General features: G+C 40.4%; 1 protein-coding gene across 2 annotated transcripts in view; it reads left to right on the forward strand.

The window, feature by feature from the left end:
- Nucleotides 1-509: 509 nt before the first annotated feature.
- MID2 (midline 2) overlaps nt 510-25,887 on the forward strand; it is a 103,496-nt gene continuing 78,118 nt past the window's right edge. Inside the window, exons 1-2 of one of the 2 annotated variants that reach the window (XM_036497808.2) lie at nt 510-638; nt 14,802-15,517. In XM_036497808.2, the coding sequence (XP_036353701.1) occupies nt 14,858-15,517 (660 nt within the window). In that variant the 5' untranslated portion in view covers nt 510-638; nt 14,802-14,857. Of the gene's footprint in view, nt 639-929; nt 1,283-14,801; nt 15,518-25,887 lie in introns of those variants that run through there. The other variant, XM_004590177.3, reaches the window with a different exon arrangement.

Raw genomic sequence — 25,887 nt, forward strand, 5'->3', positions numbered from 1 at the left:
TATTGTCCACTTACTAATGACCCTCGTTTTGCTGGTCAACGATTTGAAGGTGTAAAAGGAACTATTTTGTTATTTATTTATTTATTTTTTTTCATTTGAAGGCTTTAATCCATCTCCACAACTTTTGTCCCAGGCCAATAAAATGCAGCCATTCTCCCTTTGTAAAAAGAAATAGGGGTTGGGTTTCCTACAATTGTCTGCCCTTTTCTGTCTCCTCCACTATTTTTGTTTTACTCTGTAGTTAGCTTTGCACAGAGCAGCTGCTTCTTCGGGACCTGTGCAGTGGACCCAGGCACACTTTCCTCACTGGCAGTTGCCGAGGCCTTTTTCGCGGTTCTGTTCTGGCGGCTGAGGCGTGCGGCGGCGTGCGGCGGCGGTGGGGGTGGTGTTTGTGTTTAGGGGGTACTAGTAGGGTGGGGGTGGCGGGTGGGAGAACAGTTTGATCAGTCTCGTGCATTTCTATTCTGCGTGCTGCCTCTCTCTCTCTCTCTCTCTCTCTCTCTCTCTCTCTCTCTCTCTCATACACACACACACACACACACACACACACACAATCACATCCCGGCTCAAGCCCCTCTCCGTGTGTGCCTTCCTTCAAGATGACAAGGCGCTGGCGAAAAGGCTGCTGGAATCAGCTGGTAGGTACAGTAGTAACCCGAACCCCACCCACCCGTTGCCTGTACTTGCTCAGGTTTCCCCGGTCACTCCTGCCAGGGGAGAAAACATGTAACGCGCCTCTAGAGAGGAGGGGCTGGGGGAGCTGCGAGTGGCGGGGGCGGCGGAAGGTGAGCCCTGGAAGGTGGCCCAGCGCCCCTTCTGCCGCGACCCTTCCGGGTGCTCCCTGGAGGTGTCAGCCCCAGCCCTGTTAGCCCCCACTCCACTACCCCCCCGCCCCGCCTTTGCGAAACGCTTGCTTTTTTTTTTTTCCTCTGCGGCGGCGGAAATGACAGTGTGGTGCTGCCGTGGTGTCATGGTGCTGCCCCTGGACTGAGGGAAAGAAAACTCTTTTAAGTTCAGCCGGGGAGAGCCGACCGCGAGAACGTCGCGGCCGCCGGGCTATTTGTTCCCTACGGGCCTTGCGGACTGGTGGATTCCTGGCTGCTGCGCGGTGGCGGTGGCGGCGGCGGCGGCGGAGCGGCAGCTGCGGCGGGCGGCGGCCTAGAGTGGTGGCGGCGGCCCGGGAGCTCGCGCCGGAGCCCAAGCCAGCTCGTTGAGGAGGCAGGCGAGCACCCGGCGGTCCCTGGCGCGCGGAGGAGATGGCTGGCACCTGGGAACGCTATGGGTAAAACGCGCCCCCTCCGCCGCGGCCCTAAGGGTCGGGTGTCCTCGCCCGCCCGTTCGCTGTTTCTCGGCCCCGGCTGCGGCCGCTCTTCACATGCCGCCGGGCCCGGCGCTGGTGTCGGGCTCCAGGGTTTGGGAGGTTTAGAGAGAGGGAGCCGCGAGGCAAGAGGCGGTGGCGTCAGCCCCGGTCCGGCTCTGGTTCCCCGATCACGTAGTTGGGATCTCGGGCTTGCTGTTGCTGGCTGTCCCTACCTCTCCTGGGACTGAGTTTGTACTCCTGGGTGCGGGGCGGAACGCGGCCCGAGGCCTCCCCAGGAGCTGAGCCGGGCCCAGGGCTGCTGGCGAGCGAGCCCTTGTCCCCGGGTGCCTGGGCGCGAGGCTGGGAAAGGGCACCGCCGCCTTCCCACGCTTCGGTGACCCGCAGCCTCGTGGGCCCCGGGAGGCGCCCGTGTCCCGTGGGGCTGGCGCAGCAAGCGGGGCGATGCCGCCGCGGATACTCTGCTGGCGGGAAGGCCAGGCGAAACTTAATCCTTTTTCTGCCGCGGGAAAGAGCCTCCGGGCTCTGTTTTGGTGGCTGCTTATTTCTGGCCTAGCTGTGAAAGCAGCTGTGTGGAGGGGGGGGGGGGGAACTTACATATCTCCGCAGGACAGACTGCAACTGAATCAGGGAGACTGGGGTTTTTTTCATTGCTCGCTCATAAGTATCAACTAAATGACGGTGGAGTTGATTTACAGAAACGTTGCTGGTTTAGGTTAGTTCACACTTCGTGTGTGGCACATTATTTTTCGGAGGCGTTTCTTTGAGAGCAGGTCTGGATCTCAGGGAGCACAGGCGTTCTGCACTTTCCCTCGTTTCTTCCACACACCCCTACCACCTTCAGGGTCGCACAACTTCTTCCTATGACAAAAGCACCTACATTTCTTCCCCGGGCAGAATTCCAACACTGCCCCCTCCCCTCCCCCTCTCCTCCACGCTATCCCAGCAACCCTTCAGCCTGTGTTCACCCTTTTGCCCATTCATCTACGCATTCCCAGGCACACCACTTTTTGCTTTTTCAACCAATTAATTTACCCTTTTGAGGATTCAGAATGTGGAGGCCAGTGGATGGCAATGACTGGGTGGCTCTAAGGAGGATTGCTTTTAAGAGAATACAGTATATTGGAAATTGTGTAACAGACAAGTACTGTGTGTGTTGCCTAGTCCAATCTCAAGTTGGGTTGTGAGGGCTGCCTACAACCCTGTGTTTCCTCCCAGTCAGCCAGTCTGCTCTCCGGCAGTGTTGCAAATAGAAGGGATCCCGGATCAGCAGATCCTTCCCCCGGTTTTCGTCTGTTTGGGGGGCACTTTCACTCTGCCAACCAGAAGATCAGCCCCCATGCCACACGTCTTCCTTTCCACCTCCTCACTACTCATCACTGCCCCAAAGGCCTAACAGTTGCATTTTTTTATTATTATTTGTTCCTGCCCAATGAGTTAATATGCTGCAGATACGTAATGTGAATTAAATTTCTCCTAAGTGCTCCTCATGAGTTGATGTTTGCGAAGTCTAGGAAAGCTGAAGATTGGAGAGTTCGTCACACATCTGATGTGGCACTGGCCATATGACCTTAGCACTTCCCCATGACCTTTCTTTCATAGTTGGTGCATTTCTGTAAAAGGCGTGATATTGTGTGTTGGGCATTGTGAGTCTTGCCTTGGTCCTTTGAAGATGAAAGAGTTCTATAAACCCTCAGCATTATACTTTTCAAAGAAAGCACTTCATTTACCTTTTATTGGGTTAGTGGATTGGGTACAAGTAAGATTGCTAGTTTATGGGAAACCTTAGTTTGCCATCATTAACCCTTTGGAAGCCAAATCCATTAGTGTACTTACACCCTAAATCTGTTTTCCCTCCATGTGTGTACAACTGAATGAAAACATACATACAATTTGGCACACAGATAATCATAATGATTTTAAGTCAAGGTTTAAATTATATCTAATGTACTCTAACCTAACAATCTGAGTCAGTCCCATTTAAAAACATAACCTCACCCATTTTTAGCTTATAAGGGGAGGCAGTTAGTTAATTTCTAATGAAAACTGGCACAAATATTTTAGACATGGCTATATAAGCATCATTAGCAGCTCACAGCAATGAGTCAACAGTATTTATTAAGCAGCTATATTGTGTATAGTCCTTTACTGACTGGCTGAGACCCCAGTCTTGGCACAGTATTTTGGCCTCCTCCTTGTTCTAGGCCTCACTTCATACTTGCAGCCCCAGAATTAGTACAGGGAGGGCCTGTGTAGAGTACAGATAGGGGCTCGTTACAGAAAGGGAGACTTAACTCCTGGAATTCTCATCCAGCCTGTTATACCTTGCAAGGCCACCCCCAGGGAGTACTGCTGCAAATCAAAGTGACTTGGTTCCTTCTCAAACGTATCTGAACAGTGCAAATTGATTTAGATGAAATTGGTTTAGTTAATCCCTCTAAGCACAAGGCAACTTGCTCCAACTTGCTGATCCTAAAGTGTTGCCAGTGGAGTCTCATAATTGTATCCAGATACTGCTCTTGGTAGTGAGCTTGTCCCCTCGCTCATCCCTTCTCCCATAAAATCTGCTGACATTACAGTAGTTGGGAAGGAAACTACAGGAGTATGTTCTTTATCACTCAGCAAGCCTCATTGGCTTAGAAGGAAGTTGGAGGAAATGCCATTTTTTGTATTTATTATTATCATTATTGTTATTTTCCACGATACAGTTTTGTCGGTATAGGAGTTCCCCCAGGAATATTGTTTTTTCAGCCCTGCCCTTGGAACTCGATCTCTCTTTTTCAACAGGTACATAGAGCCATAATAAGGGTGAAGACATAGCCAAGGCACAGCATGTTCCAGTGTCTGTTCTGGTGGTTTCATATCAGTAGCTTCCTAGTGTTAGGTCCGGGACATGGCTGATGTTTGAGGGGGTGCTCTGCTTCCAATCAGCATTGAATTTCTGTCCTCTCATGGTGGGGGGCGGGAGAGATGAGGCTCTGTGTTTATGAAGCATCTCCCCCTTAAGTTGACTTCTAGCATTGCATCATCAAAATACAAAATGTTACACATTCATTCTGGCATTCTGGATATTCAAAAGTTTAGCTGAGCCTGAAACCATTTACTTTTTGATGAATAAAATTTTGGAAACAAGGAATGTCTAATTTGTGTGCTAATGTCTACATTTCAGGTTTCTCAAACAAAAAAACATTGTGTGCATCACTGAGCAATGTACAGAAGAGACCAGGAAAGTGTTTCTCAACCAGTGTGTTGGTTTACCCTAGCAGGTGAAAAGACCGGATGAGTGGTTTTGTGATGACAAATATCAACTCCAATTATCCCCCTGTGCAGACTGCTAGTTCCTTTAAAAAAGAAAAATTTCCTCTCCTCCAAGGATATTTCTCTTTCATTTTCATGGATTAAACTCTGCGAAGAGTTTTCTGTTTACTTTGTCCAGTTGTTTCTCTCCTATCTTCCCCTTCCTTCTGATCATAGGGAGATAGATTCTTTCAGATAGTCAAATTCCCAGCACCTGAAATTTCCCTTTAGAAATCCTATAACTACTGAGATGGTGTAAGATGTTTAAAGTATAGGACGATGAATTTTGAGTATTGTGTCAACATCTCATTCCCTTATCCACATGGGGTTCACCTGATTACATTCTAGGATGTTGGCTCAGCCTAAGAGGGTTAGCAAGCTATCATTTATAAGAATTATCTTATTTGGGTTCTTACCTCCCTGTAGAGCTTTGACTACCTGAGGTTGGGCTTTGTCTCAACATCTTCCCTGCAGATCAGACTCCTGTGGTTGATGAATAGTGTCCCCTGGTCTCTGGATCAACCTCTTACAGAGACCAGACAATCTGATAACAAACCCATTATATAATCTAAACCCCCTTGAAACACAAACGCACAGTATTTGCCGTTTACCTGGGCAGGAGCATAATGTATGGGTATGGCAGACAGGGCTAATTCGTGACAGAAAAATGTCTGAATATGTGGAGCTGAGACACAGAAAAATGATTTACAGTCAGAATCTAGGATCACTTTGTCTATAGCCCTTTGTTCAGTGTTGCTAGGATCCACATGATTCCCAGGGGAGTAGACGCTTGATTTCAAATAGGCCTCTGTTCTCTGTTCCTTGTTTCTGACTTGAACTTGGGATTGTCTTAGTCCACCACTCAACAGAATGTCATATATATACATACATACATACATACACACACATATATATATATACACACACATATACACACACACACACACACAATACAATCCATTTTATTCTGTAGAAGTAGACATAACCGCCTATCCAGGTATATCACAGGACATTTAAAAATTTATTAATAATTCACTGAGTAACAAAGGTTGGAAGAAGCAGCCCTGGAATAGATTGAAAGCTGTACCAGTAGCAGTAGGTAAATTAAGTTTGTTCTTAATTTGTTCCCAACCTGAAACTGCCAGTATAATCTGCATTAAGATAAAAGCCTTATGAGTTGTACCTAGGATCCCTGTCAGCTCTCATGTGTTACCTTGGAAAATCCGTTTCTTGGTTACTTAGATTAATTTTTTACATTTGATGCAGATTTAGGACTTTTAGTTCTGCTATGCTGATCATTCATTTTTGTGCTTGTGATAACTCTCATGTATAAAATACACAAATGGTGGATTTAGGAGCTCATGAGTAAAAAGAAAATATCATTAAATCCACACACTGTAAAATGTTAAGTAGGCTTTAATAACCTATGAAGGGAACTGGCTCTAGTGCTCTCTACCATTTGGTAATCTGCCTCCAGTCCTAAGCTCTCTTGTGGTTTCGTGATGAAATCTTAAGAGAAAAGAAGAGAGGCAGTTCTTCCCTTGGGGGGATGCCAGTTTTAGGGGTGACCTATGATTGTAAGATAATGTATCACAATCAGATCCACGGTCCTCCAGAAGTGTTGTGAGAGTGTGATTGGCCTCTGTTCTGCCAACCATGTGTTTGGGAAGGATTTTCAAAGGTTTTGACTTTTCTTAATAACTTGTTTTGAATTTATCTTTTGCAAATATATGACGAAAAAGTATTTTTAAAGATTTATTTTTATTTGAGTGACAGATTTAACAGAGAGAGGAGAGACAGAGAATGTCTTCCATCTCCTGATTCACTCACCAAATGGCTACAATGGTGCTGAGCTAATCTGAGGCTGGGAGCCAGGAGCTTCTTCCTGGCCTCCCATGTGGGTGCAGGGTCCCAAATGTTTGGGCCATCCTCCACTGCTTTCCTAGGCCGTAAACAGGGAGATGCATTGGAAGTAGAGCATCTGGGACACAAACCTGCACCCCTATAGGATGCTGGTGCCACGGGGTAGATGATTAGCTTCCTGCACCACCAAACCAGCTCCTGCAAGTTAAGAATTTTATTTTGTTTTTATCCTTGTACGAGCCTAATAGATGAGGAAGCTGTAGCCCAAAGTATTTGAATCCTGTGATCACTCTGCATGTTCACTTTAGATCCAGGACTGTAACCAGGCTCTATTATGAGGATAAGATAAAATAATGACTTTGACTGTTGTGATTGTGATTATTGAGCACCTAGCCTCATACTTTTCTGTGTTTCTATGCATTGTTTCCCCTGTGTTCCCAATGATTTGAACTTCAATGCATGCTTTCCTTTCCTTTTTAAAACATTTATTTAGAAGGAAGAGTAATAGAGCAAAAGGAGAGACAGAGAGCTTGTATTCACTGGTTTATCCCCCAAATGATCCTAATTGGCAGGACTAGGCCAGGCGGTAGCCAGGATCTTTCACATGGATGCAGGGCTCCAAGCACTTGGGCCATCTTCTACTGTTTTCCAAGGTGCATTAGTAGGGAGCTGGATCAGAAGTGGAGCAGCCAAGACTTGAACTGGAACTTATATGGGATACTGGTGTCACAGGTGGCAGCCCAGCTTGCTATGCTATAAAACTGGCCACAATAGGTCTTTTCTTAATCCTAATGGATATCTTACTTTTTTTCCATTCATAAATGACTGCTCATTAGTTTTCGACTTCCGTGGGATTCCCCCTTTCCTATTTTTAGTCATCCGTGGGAATGCTCATCATATCTTACTTACATATAACAGATAAAATAATACACTGTACTTCTGTACTTCAGTGCCTTAGAAAATGAAAGTTATGTACTTCGCTTTTTCCATTTGCTTATTTCTAGATATCTATCCTTTGTTAGTCTTTTTAATCACACTGAAAAAAAAACATAGAATTTATGATTTAAGGTGATAGCTTAGAATAATCCAAGGTATCTTTTCTATTTGGTTACGGTTGGAAGGGGCTCTAAAATAATAGGATGCCAGGGCAGGAAAGTATTTTAAGGAGATTACCTGATGATTCTAGTCCAACTTGAATGACATTTTACAGTTGAGAAATGTTAGACTAAGCCAGGATTCATTTGATTGTCCCACCCCCCAAGGCATGGAGATAGGTTCTAGTATTTTTAAGGAAGAGTTCTTGTGATGTTAATTTTTGCAATAACAAGATATCTTAAATCTGCTTATTTTATATAGACTTGTAAAAAATTACACAGCAACTCAGTTCAACTCCCAGTGTCCCATCTTGAGATTAGGCTTGATTTCACACTCAGGGATTTTCTGTGAAGAGGAGGAGATGGTGAGTCCTTAGGGGGGTAGTCATAGCCCAGAGCCATGCTCTGCTGACCTAGAAGATGAAAACGAAATGGAATATTAACTGTTGAAATAAATGGGCATTTAATTATGCTCAAATAACATCTGAAGTGATAGAATGCTGCCAAGTGTAGATCATGGCTTATCTCGTGATCAAAGTTAACCAAATGCTGGACTTGGAAGACGATGCTTAAATCAACCGTTCATTTTATAAATGTTAGAATGCATTCTTTTTATGTTAATCATGTTTATTGAAATTCCTCTTTTGTAGTCCTACTCAGCCACACAAGCTTTTGATACCTTCCTGTAGTTTACTCTCATGGACTTCGTTTTTCAGGGGGTTTCAGCCTGTAGGGGGATTAGTATAAAGCTATTTTAAAAATTGGACCAGGGCAAATGCATAAACATACATATTTGATTACGTGACAGTCATGTAAAGATTTGGAAGGAAAATAAAGGTCTGTGGATGCTGGCATTTTTTTTTCTTAATAGGGCAATTGATTCTGTCCTCTCTTGTCAGGCCATGTTTTCTAGTAGGAGCTTCATTACTTGTCATTGGGTCTCCCTTATCAGGTTCTCATCCTGTCTTTAACTTTAGCACATCCCTAAATCTGCATAGATTAGACACACAAGCTTTTTGAAGTTGCAACTCTCTGCTATCATTTTATTTTTGTCACCTTATTTTCTCCTGTTGAAAGTATTCTGTGATAATAGGAGTAAAATGTTTTCAGAAACCATTTAAATATTATTGAATTGAATCAAAATTGGGAACTGAGATTTTTCTGATAGGTAGTGATCATTGACGCCATTGTATTGTAAAATGTAGAGATGGTGTCACTGACCTAGAAAAACAATGGAGACGAGCAAAAAATCCAACAAAATTTATACTTATTACATAATTACACAATTGGCCGTGTGGTACGCTGGCTGTTTATACTCTTGAGTCTGACAGACCTGAGTTTGAATCTTTTTTTAAAAAAAATAAGAGGTAATTTACTCTAATAGTCACCGTTTAGCACTATATAGTTCAGTTTTATAGTATCTTCAGAAAGTTTTATAACCATCACCACTATTTAACTCCAGAACGTTTCATCGTACCAAAAAGAAACTGTAGCTCTTAGCAGTCACTCCCTTTCCCTCCCCTTTCCTGGCCCATAACAACCACTAATCTAACTTTCTGTTCCATGGGTTTGCTTATTCTAGGCATTCCATAGAAAGGGAATCATATAATATATTGTCTTTTGTGGCAGGCTTCTTTCACTTAGCCTGATGTTTTCAAGGGTCTGCCATATTGTAGCATGTATCAGTATTTTGCTCTTCTTTATAGCCAAATAATATTCCATATAGATATACTATGTTTTGATTATGGAACCAGCAGTTGGTTGCCATTTGAAATGGAAGCTGGCAGCAGGAGTAGGAGTTGGAACTTAGATCTTCTGATATGGGATGAGGATATCCTAACTGGCATCTTAATTGATAGTCTAAATGACAGTCCCTGTCTTTTTCCAAAAAGATTTATTTACTTTATTTGAAACTTGGAGTTGCAGAGCGAGAGGGAGATACAGCGATCTTACACCCATTGGTTCAATCCTAAGATGGCCACAATGGCCAGCACTGGGCCAAGCGAAAGCCAGGAGTTCCACTGGGTCTCCCATATGGGTGGCAAAGGCCCAAACACTAGGGCCATCTTTTGCTGCTTTTTTCAACTCGTTAATAGGGATTTGTGTTGGAAGTAGAGCAGCCAGGACACAAACTAGTGCTTTATGGGATGCCAGTGTCACAGGTGGTGGCTTTACCTGCTGGTCTACAACATCAGTTCCTCTGTGTCCATTTTAAAACGGGCTATATTTTTACTATCAACTTGTAATATTCTATATATTTCTGTCTCTTTATATATTTGCATTTCTAGGTATTTCTAGATGTATGGTTTGCAATTAATTGTTCTTTTGTGGTTTGTCCTCTCACTTTGTTGATGGTGTTTAGAGCACTAAAGGTTTAAATTTTTATGAAATACTATTTATTTTAAAAATATTTATTTTTATTGGAATATCAGACCCACAGAGAGAAGGAGAGACAGAAAGAAAGATCTTCCCGTCCACTGGTTCACTACCCAAGTGGTCGCAACAGCCAGAACTGATCCAAACTAAAGTCAGGATCCAGAAGCCTCCTCTGGGTCTCCCACACGGGTGCAGGGCCCCAAGGCTTTGAGCCATCCTCCACTGCCCATCAAGGCCACAAGCAGGGAGCTGGAAGGGAAGTGGAGCGGTCGGGACATGGACGGCTGCCCATATGGGATCCCAGTGCATGCAAGGCAAAGACTTGAGCCACTAGGCTACCGTACCAGGCCTGTACTATTTATTTTTTAAAGATTTATTTATTTCACTTGAAAGTCATAATTACAGACACACACACACACACACACACACACACAGATCTTCAGTATGCTGGCTCACTCCTAAAATATCTGCTACAGCTAGAGCTGAGCTAGTCTGAAAGCTGGGAGCCAGGAGCTGCTTCCAAAGAAGCTTTTTCCAGATCTCCCACATGGGTTCAGGTGCCCAAGGACTTGGGATATCATCCATTGATTTCCTAGTCCATTAGCAGGTAGATGGATCGGAAATGGAGCAGCCAGGACATGAACTGGTACCCATATGTGATACCAGTGCTGCAAGTTGAGGATTAGCCTCCTATGCCACTGCATCAGCCCATGAAGTATTATTTATATTTTCTTTGTTTGTGTATTTGAATTTGTATAAGAAACTGCTGTCTAGTCTGAGTCCACAGAGATTTACATACATCTGTTCTTCCAAGAATTTCGTAGTTTCAGCCCTTATATTTTGTTATCTATTTGTTTTGGTTAAATGTTACATGTGGTATAAAGTCCGGTTTCATCTTTATTTTTTTTGCATGTGTATATCAGTTATTTGTTGAAAAGATTTTTTTTTACATTGAACAATGTCAATCTTTGCTGAAAATTAGTCAAGCATAAGTTTATAGGTTTATTTGGGGAGTTTTATTCTAAGTAGCTTTACTAGTTGCACACAAATGTGACTTTGGACGTTACATTTTTTGTAGTACTAATGCCTGTGTTTTAGAGAGTTGAGAAAATTAAATGAGATAATACATTGAAAGAGAAAGTGAAGTATAGTTGAAAGAATGACAAATTATTGGGAGTAACCAGAACAAAGAGGTCTCAATAATTAAAGAGATAATGAAGTTGTTTTGAAGATATTTGAAGAAACTTGAAAAAGCATTTGATTCCCCCAAATTGACTATAGCTGTTATTTACATATATTATATGTTATACATCATATACTACATATCTGTACATGTATGCATACATGTATACATATATACATATGTAATATAGGTATATATACACAGTATACTCCCTGTACTATACATATATTACATATGTTACTATATGGTAATAAGATAGAAAAACATAGAAGCAGTACAGAAAAGGTACTTATGATAGTCAACAAAAGATAACAACATTCCTAATATTCTCTGTAGAGCTGAAGTCAATTAAGTTAGAGTATTTTAGAGCACTGATACTTGACTGTTTTCTGTCAAGATTCCTCTTGAGAATCTTTTTAAAGCCATGGGACATTCTCCTCTTTCGCCATAAAAATGCATATATGACACACAACCAACATTCTCAAAGCAGTTTGTGGGATGTTCAGAAATCCCTGGTTTAAAATCCTACTTTGACCTCACAGAAGGCAATACTGACCCATAGCTTGCTTTTCCCCAGCTTATCTCGTAGTAAATAAAGTTCAAGTGCTATATTGACTTGGGAACAAATGAAGCTTTTCCTTTGCAGAAAAGAATTTGTATAGCACTCTCCTAAGACTTCCAGAGCTGTGCTCCTCTAATAGTTTTTATATAGGTTTCAACATGTACGCATACCTTTCAGCACTGCTCTCAACCAACCCAGGCAACTTCCAACACAGACACTGAAGAATGCAGACATGTGGTTCTAGAAGAGATAGTGAGAGAAGTACGGTGTGAGGCGGAGATGGGCCTGGAGGAAAGAGATATGATTCTGGAAGGGAGTTGGAATGAGGTAGACTGATTTGAGGAATTCAGATGCAAACAGGGACAAAAATAGAAGCGGAAACATGCTGTTCAGGAAACTTCTTGTAAATGGTCAAGATAAACTTCAGTGAAGGTGGTTAGATGTTTGAAATCAAAGTGTAGGAGAAAGAGAACAGGCATTGGCATTAGCTTGGCCTCTGCTCATGGCTGTAATAATGGTATTTTTCTCACCGGCTTCTTGAAAGACTCTAATGAAACAATGTATGTTAAGTGCTTAACATAGTACTTGATGTAAAGCAGGCACTCAGTAAATACCAGAGCCCACATTGTTACTTTTACTTTAAAGAAAACTTCATTAACAATTATTGAATACCATGGAAAGTACTGTGTAGTGAACAAAAATATGAAATCGTTTCGGTTCTTAAGGGATAGGCAGTGTCAGCTAGAGATAGAGATGTATAAATAGATTAAAACAGAATTTTCTGGAAGTCATCAGTGATTACAATGATAAACATGTAAGTTAGAGAACTCAGTTTTTACACTTGTATGATGCTACCTGTAAAAGAACAGGAAATCAGAGCAATAGGCTGTGTGTGTGTGTGTGTGTGTGTGTGTGTGTGTGTGTAGGGAGCAAAACAAGCTCCTTTGTTGCCGCACTGAATTCAACTGTTTGAGGGATATTAGGTGGCGCAGTCCAAAGCAGTATTTATACCTTAAATGGAAATCCTTCATCTCTAAAGGCTTTTCCAATTGTAATATACTAAGATATATTTACATTTTGTTTGTTTTACTTTTTCATCTGTAGATAAATGCTGATAGATGTTGTAAAGTATGACTTACTGGTCAAAAAATTTCCAACACTTGTAAATTGTAAAATAAAAATAGCACACATGTTATTTTTTGAAAAGTGTCTGTACACGCATTTGAAACTACTAAACTAACTGAGAATGAGTACATTCGTGTCAAATTCTTCAGTTTTTTTTTTCAAAGTCTTCAGTTTTATGGCTCAGTTTGCTGTAGGTTCCCATTAAAGAAGTAAGTTAGTTCATTGTACTTAAAAAGTTTGATTTAGCAATAGCTTTTATGTGTGTATCTATCGTACTTATGCACAGAGTCTGATTGCACTCAAAACTGAATGCATTCTGTGAGAGGGCTGTGCATATATCACTGGCAAGTGACAGTATCTGAGCAAATATCAATGGCAGAATCAAATCATCAAGCCCTGATGAGTATATCCAATGATGGTGAAATGGTAAACAGATCTACTTCAAAGAAAAAGATATATTTTTCTTTTCCATAAGTAAGAGTAACATTTTCCATCCATAAGATATTTTATGTTTTTCCTTAGTTATGACTAACTCGGAATATTTATGTTTTGTGATTGTAATTAATGGAAGAGCAGTGGCAGTAAGAATCTGTATGTTCAGCTCAGAAATGCCTATGCAAAAACCAATAGGATAGGGCCTGGCGGCATGGTCTAGCGGCTAAAGTCCTCGCCTTGAACGCCCCGGGATCCCATATGGGCACCAGTTCTAATCCTGGCAGCTCCACTTCCCATCCAGCTCCCTGCTTGTGGCCTGGGAAAGCAGTCGAGGACGGCCCAAAGCTTTGGGACCCTGCGCCCGTGTGGGAGACCTGGAGGAGGTTCCTGGTTCCCGGCATCAGATCGGCACACCGACCGTTGCAGCTCACTTGGGGAGTGAATCATCGGACGGAAGATCTTCCTCTCTGTCTCTTCTCCTCTCTGTATATCTGACTTTGTAATAAAATGAATAAAGCTTTTTTAAAAAAACCAATAGGATAGTTTCTTGTGAGTTGGGTGACTTATTTAACTCTCTAATACATCCAAGGGTTATGAGATCTGAAAAGTTCTGGCTGCTTCTCTTGCCAACTTCGATCTAGATGTTGATTTGTACCATGTTAGCTTTTAGGAAATGTAAAAAGGCACATGATTTTCATAGCAGACCTGTACTAGCTGTTTAATAATAAAACCAAACAGAAACCACAAGGTAGTATGACTTCATCATTGATCAGTAACTATTACTAACTAAACAAATTGAAATAATTTCTAATGCAGCTTGGTGGGATGATGGGTTTTCCGAAGTTGAGGGCAGAAAGTGAAAATGAAAACTATCATCTTTTGTAACTATCATCTCTAGTAACTCAATTTACTACAAATGAAGTAGAACAAATTGCCTTGTGAGGTAATAGGAAGTAATTAAATTGTACGCTCAAAAAAGAGCATATTATCTTACCCCAACTAGATTTTTCTGAATTTCCCTCTTCTTTTTTTATACAGGCCTGCTGGCTGGCTTCATTTCAGGAAGTAGAGAGTTAGTTTGAAATATGGCCTTGTTTTCCTTCTACTGGATGTGAAATAGGAGCAGTCCCTATATTTTACCTTGAAGTGAAAATAGACAATGATATCAAAGATTAGAGACTGAGAATTTTGCAGAGCCTCTGGCTCATCATAGTGCAGGACAAGGGATGCCAGTGGAGAATATGTGAAGGAATGATCCACACTAGTGTCGTGAGCTGGAATGATGATGTTAATCAGTAAACCAGGATTCAGAGGATGTCACTCAGTTCTGTTTATCAGTGTGGGAAAAGAAACACAGGCATTTTCAAAAGCAAGGTTTGAGTGGGTGACGGGCAGAAAGGTTTTCTGAATAATTTCTAGATTGCTTTCCTATTGCTCAAGCATCCCCGGGGAGTCCAATGTGCAAAACTTCCATTAGTGTGCAGTTGTACTCTAGCCCCCTTTTCCTTTGGAAGTGCTTAATGACTCTTGCTTTGTAATTCCTTGCAGGTGAAAGCCCAGCCTCTGTGGTTCTTAATGCCTCAACAGGATTATTTTCACTAAAGATGGAAACACTGGAGTCTGAATTGACCTGTCCAATCTGTCTAGAGTTGTTTGAAGACCCCCTTCTTCTCCCTTGTGCTCATAGCCTCTGCTTCAGCTGTGCCCATCGCATCTTGGTCTCGAGCTGCAGCTCTGGTGAATCCATTGAACCCATTACAGCTTTCCAGTGTCCCACCTGCAGGTATGTTATCTCACTGAACCACCGGGGCCTAGATGGCCTCAAGAGGAATGTGACACTCCAGAACATTATTGATCGCTTCCAGAAGGCTTCCGTCAGTGGGCCCAATTCACCAAGTGAGAACCGCCGGGAGAGGACTTACAGGCCCAGCACCGCCATGTCTAGTGAAAAAATTGCTTGCCAATTCTGTGAGCAGGACCCACCAAGGGATGCAGTGAAAACATGCATCACCTGTGAGGTCTCCTACTGTGACCGTTGTCTGCGGGCCACACACCCTAACAAGAAACCATTCACCAGCCACCGCCTGGTAGAACCAGTGCCAGACACACATCTTCGAGGAATCACCTGCCTGGACCACGAGAATGAGAAAGTGAATATGTACTGTGTAACTGACGACCAGTTGATCTGTGCCTTATGCAAACTGGTGGGTCGTCACCGAGACCATCAGGTTGCATCCTTGAATGATCGGTTTGAGAAACTCAAGGTAAGGGATCTGGACAATAACACTTATATAACTTTGACTCCTAATTCACATTTATATAGTTAGCAAGCTCTCTAATGAAATGGGTCACTTTTTCTTTGTGACAAGTGATTTAACTTCTAATTATTCTCATGAGAAATAACACTCATCTGCTAGCTCCCATCAGAACCTATCTCATCTGTTACATAAATCTGCTTGTATTCATCTACTTCTGTCCAGTTCTTGGGGTGGGGATTTAGCTGACTGCTGGCTCCACCAGTTGTTAGTCCAGGAAAGCAGCATCCTGTTTTCTGTCAGTGACAAATTGCACATTACATATCTTTCTATGATCTTTCCACCTCCTCTTTTAAGTATGTGAGTACCTGTGTAAGTGTACTCCAATTAGCATATGTGCTGATTTTCATGTTTCAGGTATGTGTCTGTGGAGGTATGGGTGGAGGTGTGTCTGAATGTATCTATGTAGGTGAGAGATTTTCTGAAGGACAGTAGTAAATGTTTGTGTTTGCATACTCAGTATAATGAAGAAGCAAACAGTTGACATTGGCTACTATCTACTGTCTGTAAGCATTTAACACAGACTAATTCCAAAGTCTGTCTTTAAAAACAAAACAAAACAAAAAATGAAAACAGAAACCAGTATGCTGTGAAATCAGTTGTGACTGTCAATTCTCTGAACCAAAATTTAGCTGCGACACAGATTGCATGTTTTATCACATTTTATGTCAGTGTTCATTGTTGTGGGCTACTATTGAACCCCTTGTCACTACCTTGGAAATCCCTGCTCTTTCATTTGTGTTCATTAGGCAGGATTTTCTGAAGTTGTACCCTATGATATTTATGTGCAAGTCTAAGTGCCAGTTATTCAATGTTCTCCTACTTCACATTAATGCTATCAAATATCAAATCAAGCAAATTGTTTTATTTGCATAGCCTACCAGCTATGTGGTATAATTTCCTACAAGAAAGAAACTATTTGACAGAGATTCCAGAAAAATGAAAAATATTACCACTCCAAAATAGGGCCAGAGTAGCCATGCCAAGCTAGTAGAATGATCCAAATAGAATGGAAGGAAGACAAGAAGGTAATGTGGATCCTTCTAGAAAATTCTTTGCAATTTATTTGTAACAAAATTATGATGTTGGTGAGAGTAACAATACTAGTACTTGGGGTGGGATTCATTTCTGTTGTAATTTATTGCAAAACAATATTGAGAATAGTTATGCTGATAACAATTGGTACTTCTTTGTTGGCATTTATTATTTCTTGTTTATAAATTTGTTAAAAATAAATATCTTTTGGTTGCAGTTTATCAACATCAAGGCTATAGAGGAGAATAATCTCATTGATTTCAATTCATTGAATCATAAAATTTTAGGTCTTGGATTTAATTTAGTTGAAGCTCTCAGTTTTTCTTCATGTATTATTTTGTTTATTTTAAAGGGAGGGAGGGAGAGTGAGTAAGAACGTTCTCATTTGATCCTTGACTCCTCAAATACCCACCCAGAATCTAGGAACTCAAACTGGTTCTCCCTTGTTGGTTTCAGGAACCCCATTATTTGAGCCATCAGCTGTTGCCTCCCAGTCTGTATTAGCAGAAAGCTGAAATTGGCAGCAGAGCTAGCATTAGAGCCCACATACTCTGATCTGGATTATGGGTTTCCCAACTGATGTCTTACCCATTAGGCAAAATGTTCACCCCAGCCCTATGCCTTAAAGTTATATAACTGGTAGGTTAAGTGATTTAGTTAATCTCAGAAATAGTTAACTATAGCAGAGCTAGCATTGGAACTCAATCTCAAGATTAACTGTCCTTTCTGCTGTAGTGTCTGCTACTTTGTTTTGGACCTAAGTTTTCCCCACAAAATGTCATTCAAAACTTACATTTATGCTCCAGCAACTTCACATTTCATGGGTCATGAATAAATGGTTGACCACATAAAGGAAAAGGACATATTGTATAAACATACAGCTTCATAATAGCAAATGATGGGGGCAGGGTAGTAGGAAGAATAGGGAACATGAAGAGGATGGAACAAACTGCCTAATATGTGCAGGTGTTGAAACTATAATAAGGCATTGGTCTTGAGAAATATTCCAAACAGAAAAATCTGTAGCCATATGTACTGTTGAGATAACAAAAAGAGTAGATAGAGTCAGCCTGTATCTTCAGAACACTAGCTATTTGAAAACATCTGAAAACATGAAAACATTGGATGATTGATTAGATACTTGGCATCATGTATCTATAGCTCTTGTCTCCAGAGATACAGGAAAACAAATACATTTTGCCAAAAGGTACTTCAACCTATGACGAATCAGTAAAAAAAGGACCAGAAAGAAGGGCCATTTTAATAGTACTCTTTTAATATTTTTTAGGAAATGAGCAGAGAATTCTGATTGTAAATTAAATGGAAACTTTTTGTTCCTTTTTGGACAGAGAGTAGAAACATATGAATCATTCTCAACTGTGTGGTTTATTATGATGTCTGGAACATCTTGGACTTTGGGGAGAGAGACAGAGCTGCTGCTAGTGTGTGTGTGTGTGTGTAGTCACTTTGGTTTGGAGCCAAGTGTAAAAGGATGTTAGTTCTCCACATTAAGCCAAGAGGAAGTCTGACATTTAGTGCGCTATATATTCACTTCTTTGGGTTAATTTTAAATGAGAAATTCATTTAGGATTATCCTTTTAATCTGCTTGATTATTCCCCAAAGCGCAAAGGAGAAATCTGGCTGGCAGAAGTGATGGGAGAGGTGTCTGATCATACTCCTCCGGCTGTGAGAGGATCAGAGGAATCCTATAGGAAAAGGGGGAAATGATATATAAGGGATTGACTTGTTGGCCAATAATCGGCACAGTATTTGTTTTCACATTTTGGCTCTGAGCTTCATTGTTGGTATTTGTAACTACCTTTTGTATACTGACTTGCTGATTAAGGCCAGTGACCTCTAATATTTATTTGTTCAACGAAAAAAAATTAAATTATAATATAGGCTAGAGTAACCTAGTTAGTTAATTTGTCTTCTCAAGTTGTTTTCAAAATGGATTAGAGGGATTGGAGTAAATACTAAGTATAGTTTCATGATCTTGTTCAGTTATCTGACTACCCATATTGGTGAGATGCAAGACACAATTCCTTCAGAAGACTACTAGTTTTAAAGAGTATTTGTGTGCTTAACCATTTTGATAAGTGTAAGGCCTATCAGAGCTATCATTTTCCCCACCATTCCTCTTCTCACTTACTAGTCCCAATATGTCTTAACTCATGATACATGCTGCATTTCTAGAAAACTTTTCCTAATTTGTAATTTATATTATCTAAATGTGTGAGAATAAGAAACAACATTTTTATATTTCCTCATGTCACTCACTCTGGCCTCCACTGAGGATAATTTATGCATTTGTAAATCATATTTTATGTTCCTCCCATAAAAACTCATACCACTGTATTAATAAATGTTGGATTTGTGAAAAGAGATCTAATTTTGGTGCTATTTGTTGTTCACAGACCTCAGCTTGATATTGTAAGTCCTATACAATTTGATTTTCATGCTACCCACTTATCTTTTTCCCTTACTATTATCAAACATGCTACCTTCATATAGCCAGGTGAGCCTCCTGTCTTCTAAATATACCATTCTTGTTTCATACTCTTTCACTGGTGCTCTTCACTTGGACTACTTAGGAATCCTATCTATTTTTTAGTGTGCAGTTGATACCGATAAGGACACTACAACTCATCAAAGATAATTCTTGACTTGCTTGTGGCCAAACGCTGTCTGCCAAACATACACATAGTATATGCTCAAGAAATATCTGTTGTCTTCACAATGGATTTTCAGTATATATGCCACTGCCTAAATGTTTCTTTGGTTCCTGAATTAAACCATGTAAGCCCATCTTGTCAATATGAATACTTTAGAAATCTGAAAAAAATCTGTGAACTAGTAACAATCTTCAAAACCAAAAATACTAGTAAAAGAATAACATGTCCTTAATTTGAAGTGCCTATTCATTTGATTGCTGAATTCTCTAACTCTCTAACTCGATGGTGAGATGTATATAAATCAGATGTGATTATTATAATTCTCTGTGAGAGTGATGTCTTCACATTTATACCCACAGCTGCCAAAAGTATAGCGGGTGAAAAACCAATGGAAATAGGAATAATTTCCTGAAAGGTTTAGACAAACACCTTTCCACAAATTCATTATTACAAGTAGTTCTTAAATATAGTTAAATTTACATATACAGAGTATTGTTACTTTAAAATATTATCTGGCACTGGAGTACATTTTTTGTCATGGGACAGTAACACATACAGACACACAGACACACTGTAAAATAGAGTGAGAAGGAGAAAGCTGAAGGTTGCTTGACAAATGAAGGGAGATATAAGACTTGGAGAATGTTCAAAGGAAAGCCACAAAGAGAGTTAAAAGGTTGGAAAATATGATATTCTAGAATGTTATCACAGTTGATCACTTGTCTTTCTTCCTAAGCAGTCACTCTGTCATCCACCCACCCAATTGTCACTCAGTCACTCCCTTCTCCTAGTCATTTGTCTACTCATCCACTTAACACCCACTTTTGTCAGCCAGTAGAGATACCCTTTCAACTTAGTCACCAATGGGCATTTGACTGTTTCTGAACCAGTGAGAATATGAGCACGAATATAAAAGAAAGAGAAATATCTTATGAAAAACAAGGTTGAGGGATGGTGCATTTGCATTTTAGTCGAGTGTGCATTCTTCAATGAATGAGTGACTGAGAATGACTGTGTATTAAGTACAACCATGCATGTGAGTTGTTTATGTGAAGATGAGAGAGTGTCTGGGATAATTTTCTGATAAGTTGCATAGGAGATGGCCATAATGCAAGACAAGCTTTTTGTATCCACCTTATGGGAGGTTCAAGTTTCAGTAGAATCTATCTGGAGGCTAAGGAATCACTTTAATAAATAAGCCAGTTCACACTTATAAGAAATATTTTCAGTGGAGGCCAGAGTGAGTGACATGAGGAAATATAAAAAAGTTGTTTCTTACTCTCACATATTAGATACTGAATCACAGTAACTCTGTATGGTAAAAGGAAAGCATTTTAGTCTAGATTTGTGTTCTCTAAAACGTAGTGGTGATGGTGGTGGACGTGTATGGATGGGGAGAGGGCAATATCTGTCATGGTGCTTCTCATCTAAGTCAGCCTTCAACTCGGCTGTCGTAAAGTCATTCTTGTTTACAGATCCGATTCTCAGTTGTCTTTGTGCTGTCCAAGACTTGCTCTCTATTACACATAGCAGATATATAAGAATCTACATGTTTCATGTGTCTGTAGGTAAAAAGGAATGCATTGTGCTACATCTCCACTTTAGCTATTCTAAGAATCATTTTCATTCTTATTTTCCCTGCAAGATTTCTATTGATTTTTCTGCTTCTGCACTCATTTGTTATTTGTCAAATCTGGTGCTGGACGATGTTTTCTGTTGTTTCTCCCTTTTAAGAGCAAATTTGGTGAGTAGATACTCCTATTATCTGTGCCTTCAGCTTTCTGTTTTGCTGTTGATGTTGTTCTTTCTTTTGTCCTCAAGTCTTCTCATGAATATCTGAGAGAAGATAACCATAATTAGTTTGGAAACTCTTTACAAAAGTCTGAGAGATTGTTCTCGGATTGATGAAAATTCTGTTGTGGTTGGGCAAAGAAGCATATAACAGAAATATAGTGTCAATATAGTGTCTGGTGCTGTAGCATAGCTATCACTGCCTCCTATGCTGGCATCCCCAATGGGTACTGGTTCATGTCCTGGCTGTTTAACTTCTGTTCCAGCTTCTTACTAATGACCTGGAAAAAGAAGTGAAAAAACAGCCCAAGTACTTGGGCCCTTGCCACCCACAGGAGAGACTCAAATGAAATTCCTAGCTCCTGGCTTAGACCTGGCTGCACCCCAACTGTTGTGGCCACCTGGAGAGTGAACCAGTGTATAGAAGATAACCTCTCTCTCTCTCTCTCTCTCTCTCTCTCTCTCTCTCTCTCCCTCTCTATATAATTCTCTCCATAACTCTTTTAAATAAATAAATACTCTTAAACAATTAAAATTTAAAATATATATACGTTGGTGAAGAAAGATTAGAGAAGCAAGAACTATGAAACAAAAAAAAAAAAAAGGAAATTGTAAGTGGAAAAATGTGGTAATGGCCTTCAAGTTCATACATGGTTGGTATAATGAGGAAATACCTTATTTTGTACCTTGTTCTTTATCTCCCCTGAGACTAGAGCAGACAATAACTTAAACTGTAATATCACAGACTTAGAATAGTGATTTATTCATTCATCTAACAAACAATGAACATTAACCTTGGTTATTGGACATTTTGGATATTGTGAGGTGGGGACACAGGGAATTAGGTACAATCTATGCCACGAAGTGATATTACATTCAGTACAGTAAAGTGATGAGTAAATGGAAAATTTTGGTTCATTATGGTAAGTGCCATGATGCAGATTTGCACAGGATCCCCTGATGTGTAGAGGAGGGGCCACAGGAAGAGTGTCATTTAGCTCAAAACAGTGAATTACAAATTAATTTGTTAGAGAAGAGGGGTCAAAATGAAGGGATTCCATGAAGAAAGAATTTATAGGACTTGGTGAATAATTATAGTGGTTCTAGATGATGTAGAGAAAGAATAAAAATGATTGAGTTGCAAAAGTTTTGATAATTGGTGATATTAATGACAAAATTGGGACCTAGGAAGGGACAGCAGTATTGGTGAGATGGTTTGATTTGAGATTTGGAAATTGTGTGAGTGTAATTCAGCACTCATCTATTCATCACTTACAGAGCACCTGTTAATTATCAGGCATCAGGAGAGATGTTAGGGTTACAATGATAGCACAATTATAGCCCCAGTGGACTCTCAGTTTAATGTGGGAAGACAAATAATCAAGGATCTAGCTGTAAGACTGTGTGTCAAGTGCTATGACAGCATAAGCACAGGGAATTTTTGTGGGACCATGAAAGAGAATATCAAACTTTGAGTGAAGTTTTGAACCTTTTATCAGGAGACATAGATGGGTTAGGAGAGGGTAATATTCTGGTTAAGGAAAAATTTGTTTAAACTTCTGGAGAGGAGAGAGCACGGTATACCCTCAGAATTGAAAGGGCAAACATTCTAGGAGTTGAAATTCAAACCTATCCAATGACTGAAACATCAAAGCTAGAGAAATAGATTTGTGTGTTTTTAGCATGGAAGTTGAGTTGTGCAATAGTGAGCTGAGTAGGGACCACGGATTGAGCCTTGAAGCACACTAATGGCCTAGAAATTTGACATGAAGGAAGAGCAGATGAAAGAGAAAGAGTAGGGTGTGTATGAGAGTCAGGAAATGAAAAGCAATATTGCAAGTGGAAAATAAATCTGAGGCATCCAGGAAAGCAGAATTGGCTTTGGCTCACTATTCCTAGTGTTATCAAAACAGACATTGGGTTTAGGTTTTTAGTACAGGTTTTATTTTAGAAAGTCCAAATAGTAATTTATCCATTTATGCTAGACATTTGGTCATGTTGTATCCTTGAAGAGAGGGTGCACAGAAAAAAAAAAAAAAAAAGAATGCTGGGTAGGTAGTTTGGTTAGCATTCCTTGTAAGGGGAGTAACAGAGGTTTGGTTTATATTTGCTTGATAGTTACAAAAACTTCTAAAAAGAAGAGGGATGACAATCTGCTTAACCTGTTTTGAGGGCCTGTCTATTCTCTAACAAAGCTCAAGTAAAGGAGACCTACATGCTATACATTCAGCATATCATACACATCTCATTCTGGAACATAACCTGTGTCTACAAAAGCAAATAAATGTTTAGGGAAAGAATAAACTGTGGCATAAGGGTGTGGGCTTAAGTTTGTGGGCCAGATGGCATGTTCTGTTGTTGAAAGGCCATATGTAATTGATATATAAAGTGACAGACTGAAGCAAAAGCAAAGTAACTATTTTAAGACAAGCAGTCTAACAAAGGAGGCAGAATGTGACTCCCAAATCATATGAAGATTCTGGCTTCTGGCTTTGGGGAAATTTGGAAGCATCAATGTGTAGATAAGACATCAGAGAATAGCATGTCATGGAATATTAATAAAGTTACTCTGTCAGGTTATTGCTAAAGATGAAATAGTCTTTTGCCAATTGGGAAGACTTGGGTTTGGGATGGATCGACCTTCCTTTCCTTCTTCATTTCTCTCTCCTGACCTCAACCCAATGTTAAGTTCCCACATCAGAATGGTCAGGAACTTGTCTAGATTTGGATTATTTTCTTATACTTTTTAGAAATCAACAGACAATACAGGTATTTTGTGGCAATACTGCCTGTTTCAACAGAACAAACAGAAAGACTGCATGCCATTAGAAGGTTTCAGACTTACTGTGTCAGGTCAGTGTATGTACATGTGCTCATATAAGTGTGAACACATAACAGTTGGAGATATTGTTATTTTTGTGCCATAAGAGTAATCTTCCTCACTTTAATGAAAAGTTGGTGTTTTGATGTATGACTAGAATTCTTGAGGGACCCAGTGAGAAATTTACCTGAAATAGTTTATATGTAGAGAGGTGGAAAAAAATACAGCAATTATTTGAAAGTGTGAGAAAACCCATTTCTTTCAATAGGGTGCTGCTGGAAGAATAGGCTGTACCCAACTTTCTCAAATGGCAAAGCAGTTTTCTGCTTGGGAAAGGTAAACAACACGGAAGTGTTGGCTATACAACACATGTGGAGAGGATGTTGGGTAAAAACAGGATTAGATAGACTGCCGATTTTGCTGATGCACGCTGTTTACAATCTCAATTATGCAAGTCAGCCAAATCTTGCCTCCCTTTGCACTGTTTAGACATATATACAGTTTTGTGAGAACTGAAGGGATGTAGCCATCTAAAAGTGAATAGTCTCACAGTGGCATAAGCTAAAATGGCTTCTTTAATCCTCCCAAAGGGGAAGCACAGGAGGACCCAGAGGTAACCTCCTGCAGCAGGAAATGGGAGCTTCATCCTGCTCTCGTTGCCAACCTCCTGTCCCCATTTCCTCCTAGCAGATATCTCCATTCCAATCTCCCCTGCCACTTTGGCTCTCTTGCTATCACGGTTCCACTGTTTAGAGAAAGCTGCATTAACTGGGCTTGGACAGAGGGCACCTGGCCCAGTCGTAAACTGGACTGCACAAGAAGAGATCAAAACAAACCCATCTTTCAAAACTGAACAACAGCAGATGTGTTTCCTTTTACATAAAGAGATTTTACACACACACACACACACACGCACACACACACACACACACTGTTTGCTCAGCTACAGTACAGACAAGATAATGACTTGACCAAATCAATCAAATCGTTCAAACTTAGAGTGGCTCAGGAATTTTAGTTCTAAATGATTTGTCAGTGGTAAGCATGATAAGGAAGGGGTGAGGAAATAGACTGCATAATTGCTTCAATTCTCTGCTTCCCTTTGCATATGTTCATTATCAAGAATCAATTCCAATTTGAGAGGAGGCTTTAATTTCTTGTAAATGAATAGGAAGTGAGTAAGTAGATGTTCGGTGTTTTCCTCAAATTATGTCTTGTAATGTAAGAAAACAGTGGCAAAAAGCCATCAACAGATGGTGTTTTCATTAGCCAAAGATTTATTTTTCAAAGCATTTTCATATTAATGAAGTAAGGTTGAAATTAGAGTCATCTTGTCAGTTTTGGTTTTGTGCTGTTAAAATGTGCTGGCATTCTGCAAATTGCTAGGGACCAGAGCAAACTAACCATTTGCTACAATTTTGTGATGGTGACCCAAGGCTGATAGTTAACCAGACCCAACATTATGTGTTTAGCCCTAATTTTTGTTTTCAGTATCTTCTTAGAAGCTGTGAGTCTCCGTTCTGGGCCATAAATAAGGAACACACAGCAGGAATCTGAGTGCTGCTCTATATATGAATTATTTATGAGGCATCAATTTCATGACCAATGTTGCAACATGCCACATATACTTGTTAAACACATTCTTCCTGTGGAATCCCATATTTGAGTGGAAATTCATTACAGGGCTCTAATACTATATCTGCTCTGTATTCATCAATCTACAGTTTATTTCCATATAATTATAGGTCAGTTAGTCTTTTGTGATGCATGGAATTTCCATGGATCTAAGAATTTGGACCAATCTGCTAGAGGAAATCATCAAACAATTGAGTCCATTACTGAATCCCACTCTATAACTTAGATTAGACCCTTTCATCAAACTAAGCTCTGTTGTATTCACCTTATGGCCAAATTTCTGAAGAGGAGTCTAAACTTGCAGCCTTGACTTTGTCACTATGATGTACTCTTTACCCTCTATAATTTGGCATCTGCTTCC

The sequence above is a fragment of the Ochotona princeps genome, chromosome X (genome assembly GCF_030435755.1).
Source record: "Ochotona princeps isolate mOchPri1 chromosome X, mOchPri1.hap1, whole genome shotgun sequence".
In the NCBI taxonomy this organism is placed as follows: Eukaryota; Metazoa; Chordata; class Mammalia; order Lagomorpha; family Ochotonidae; genus Ochotona; species Ochotona princeps.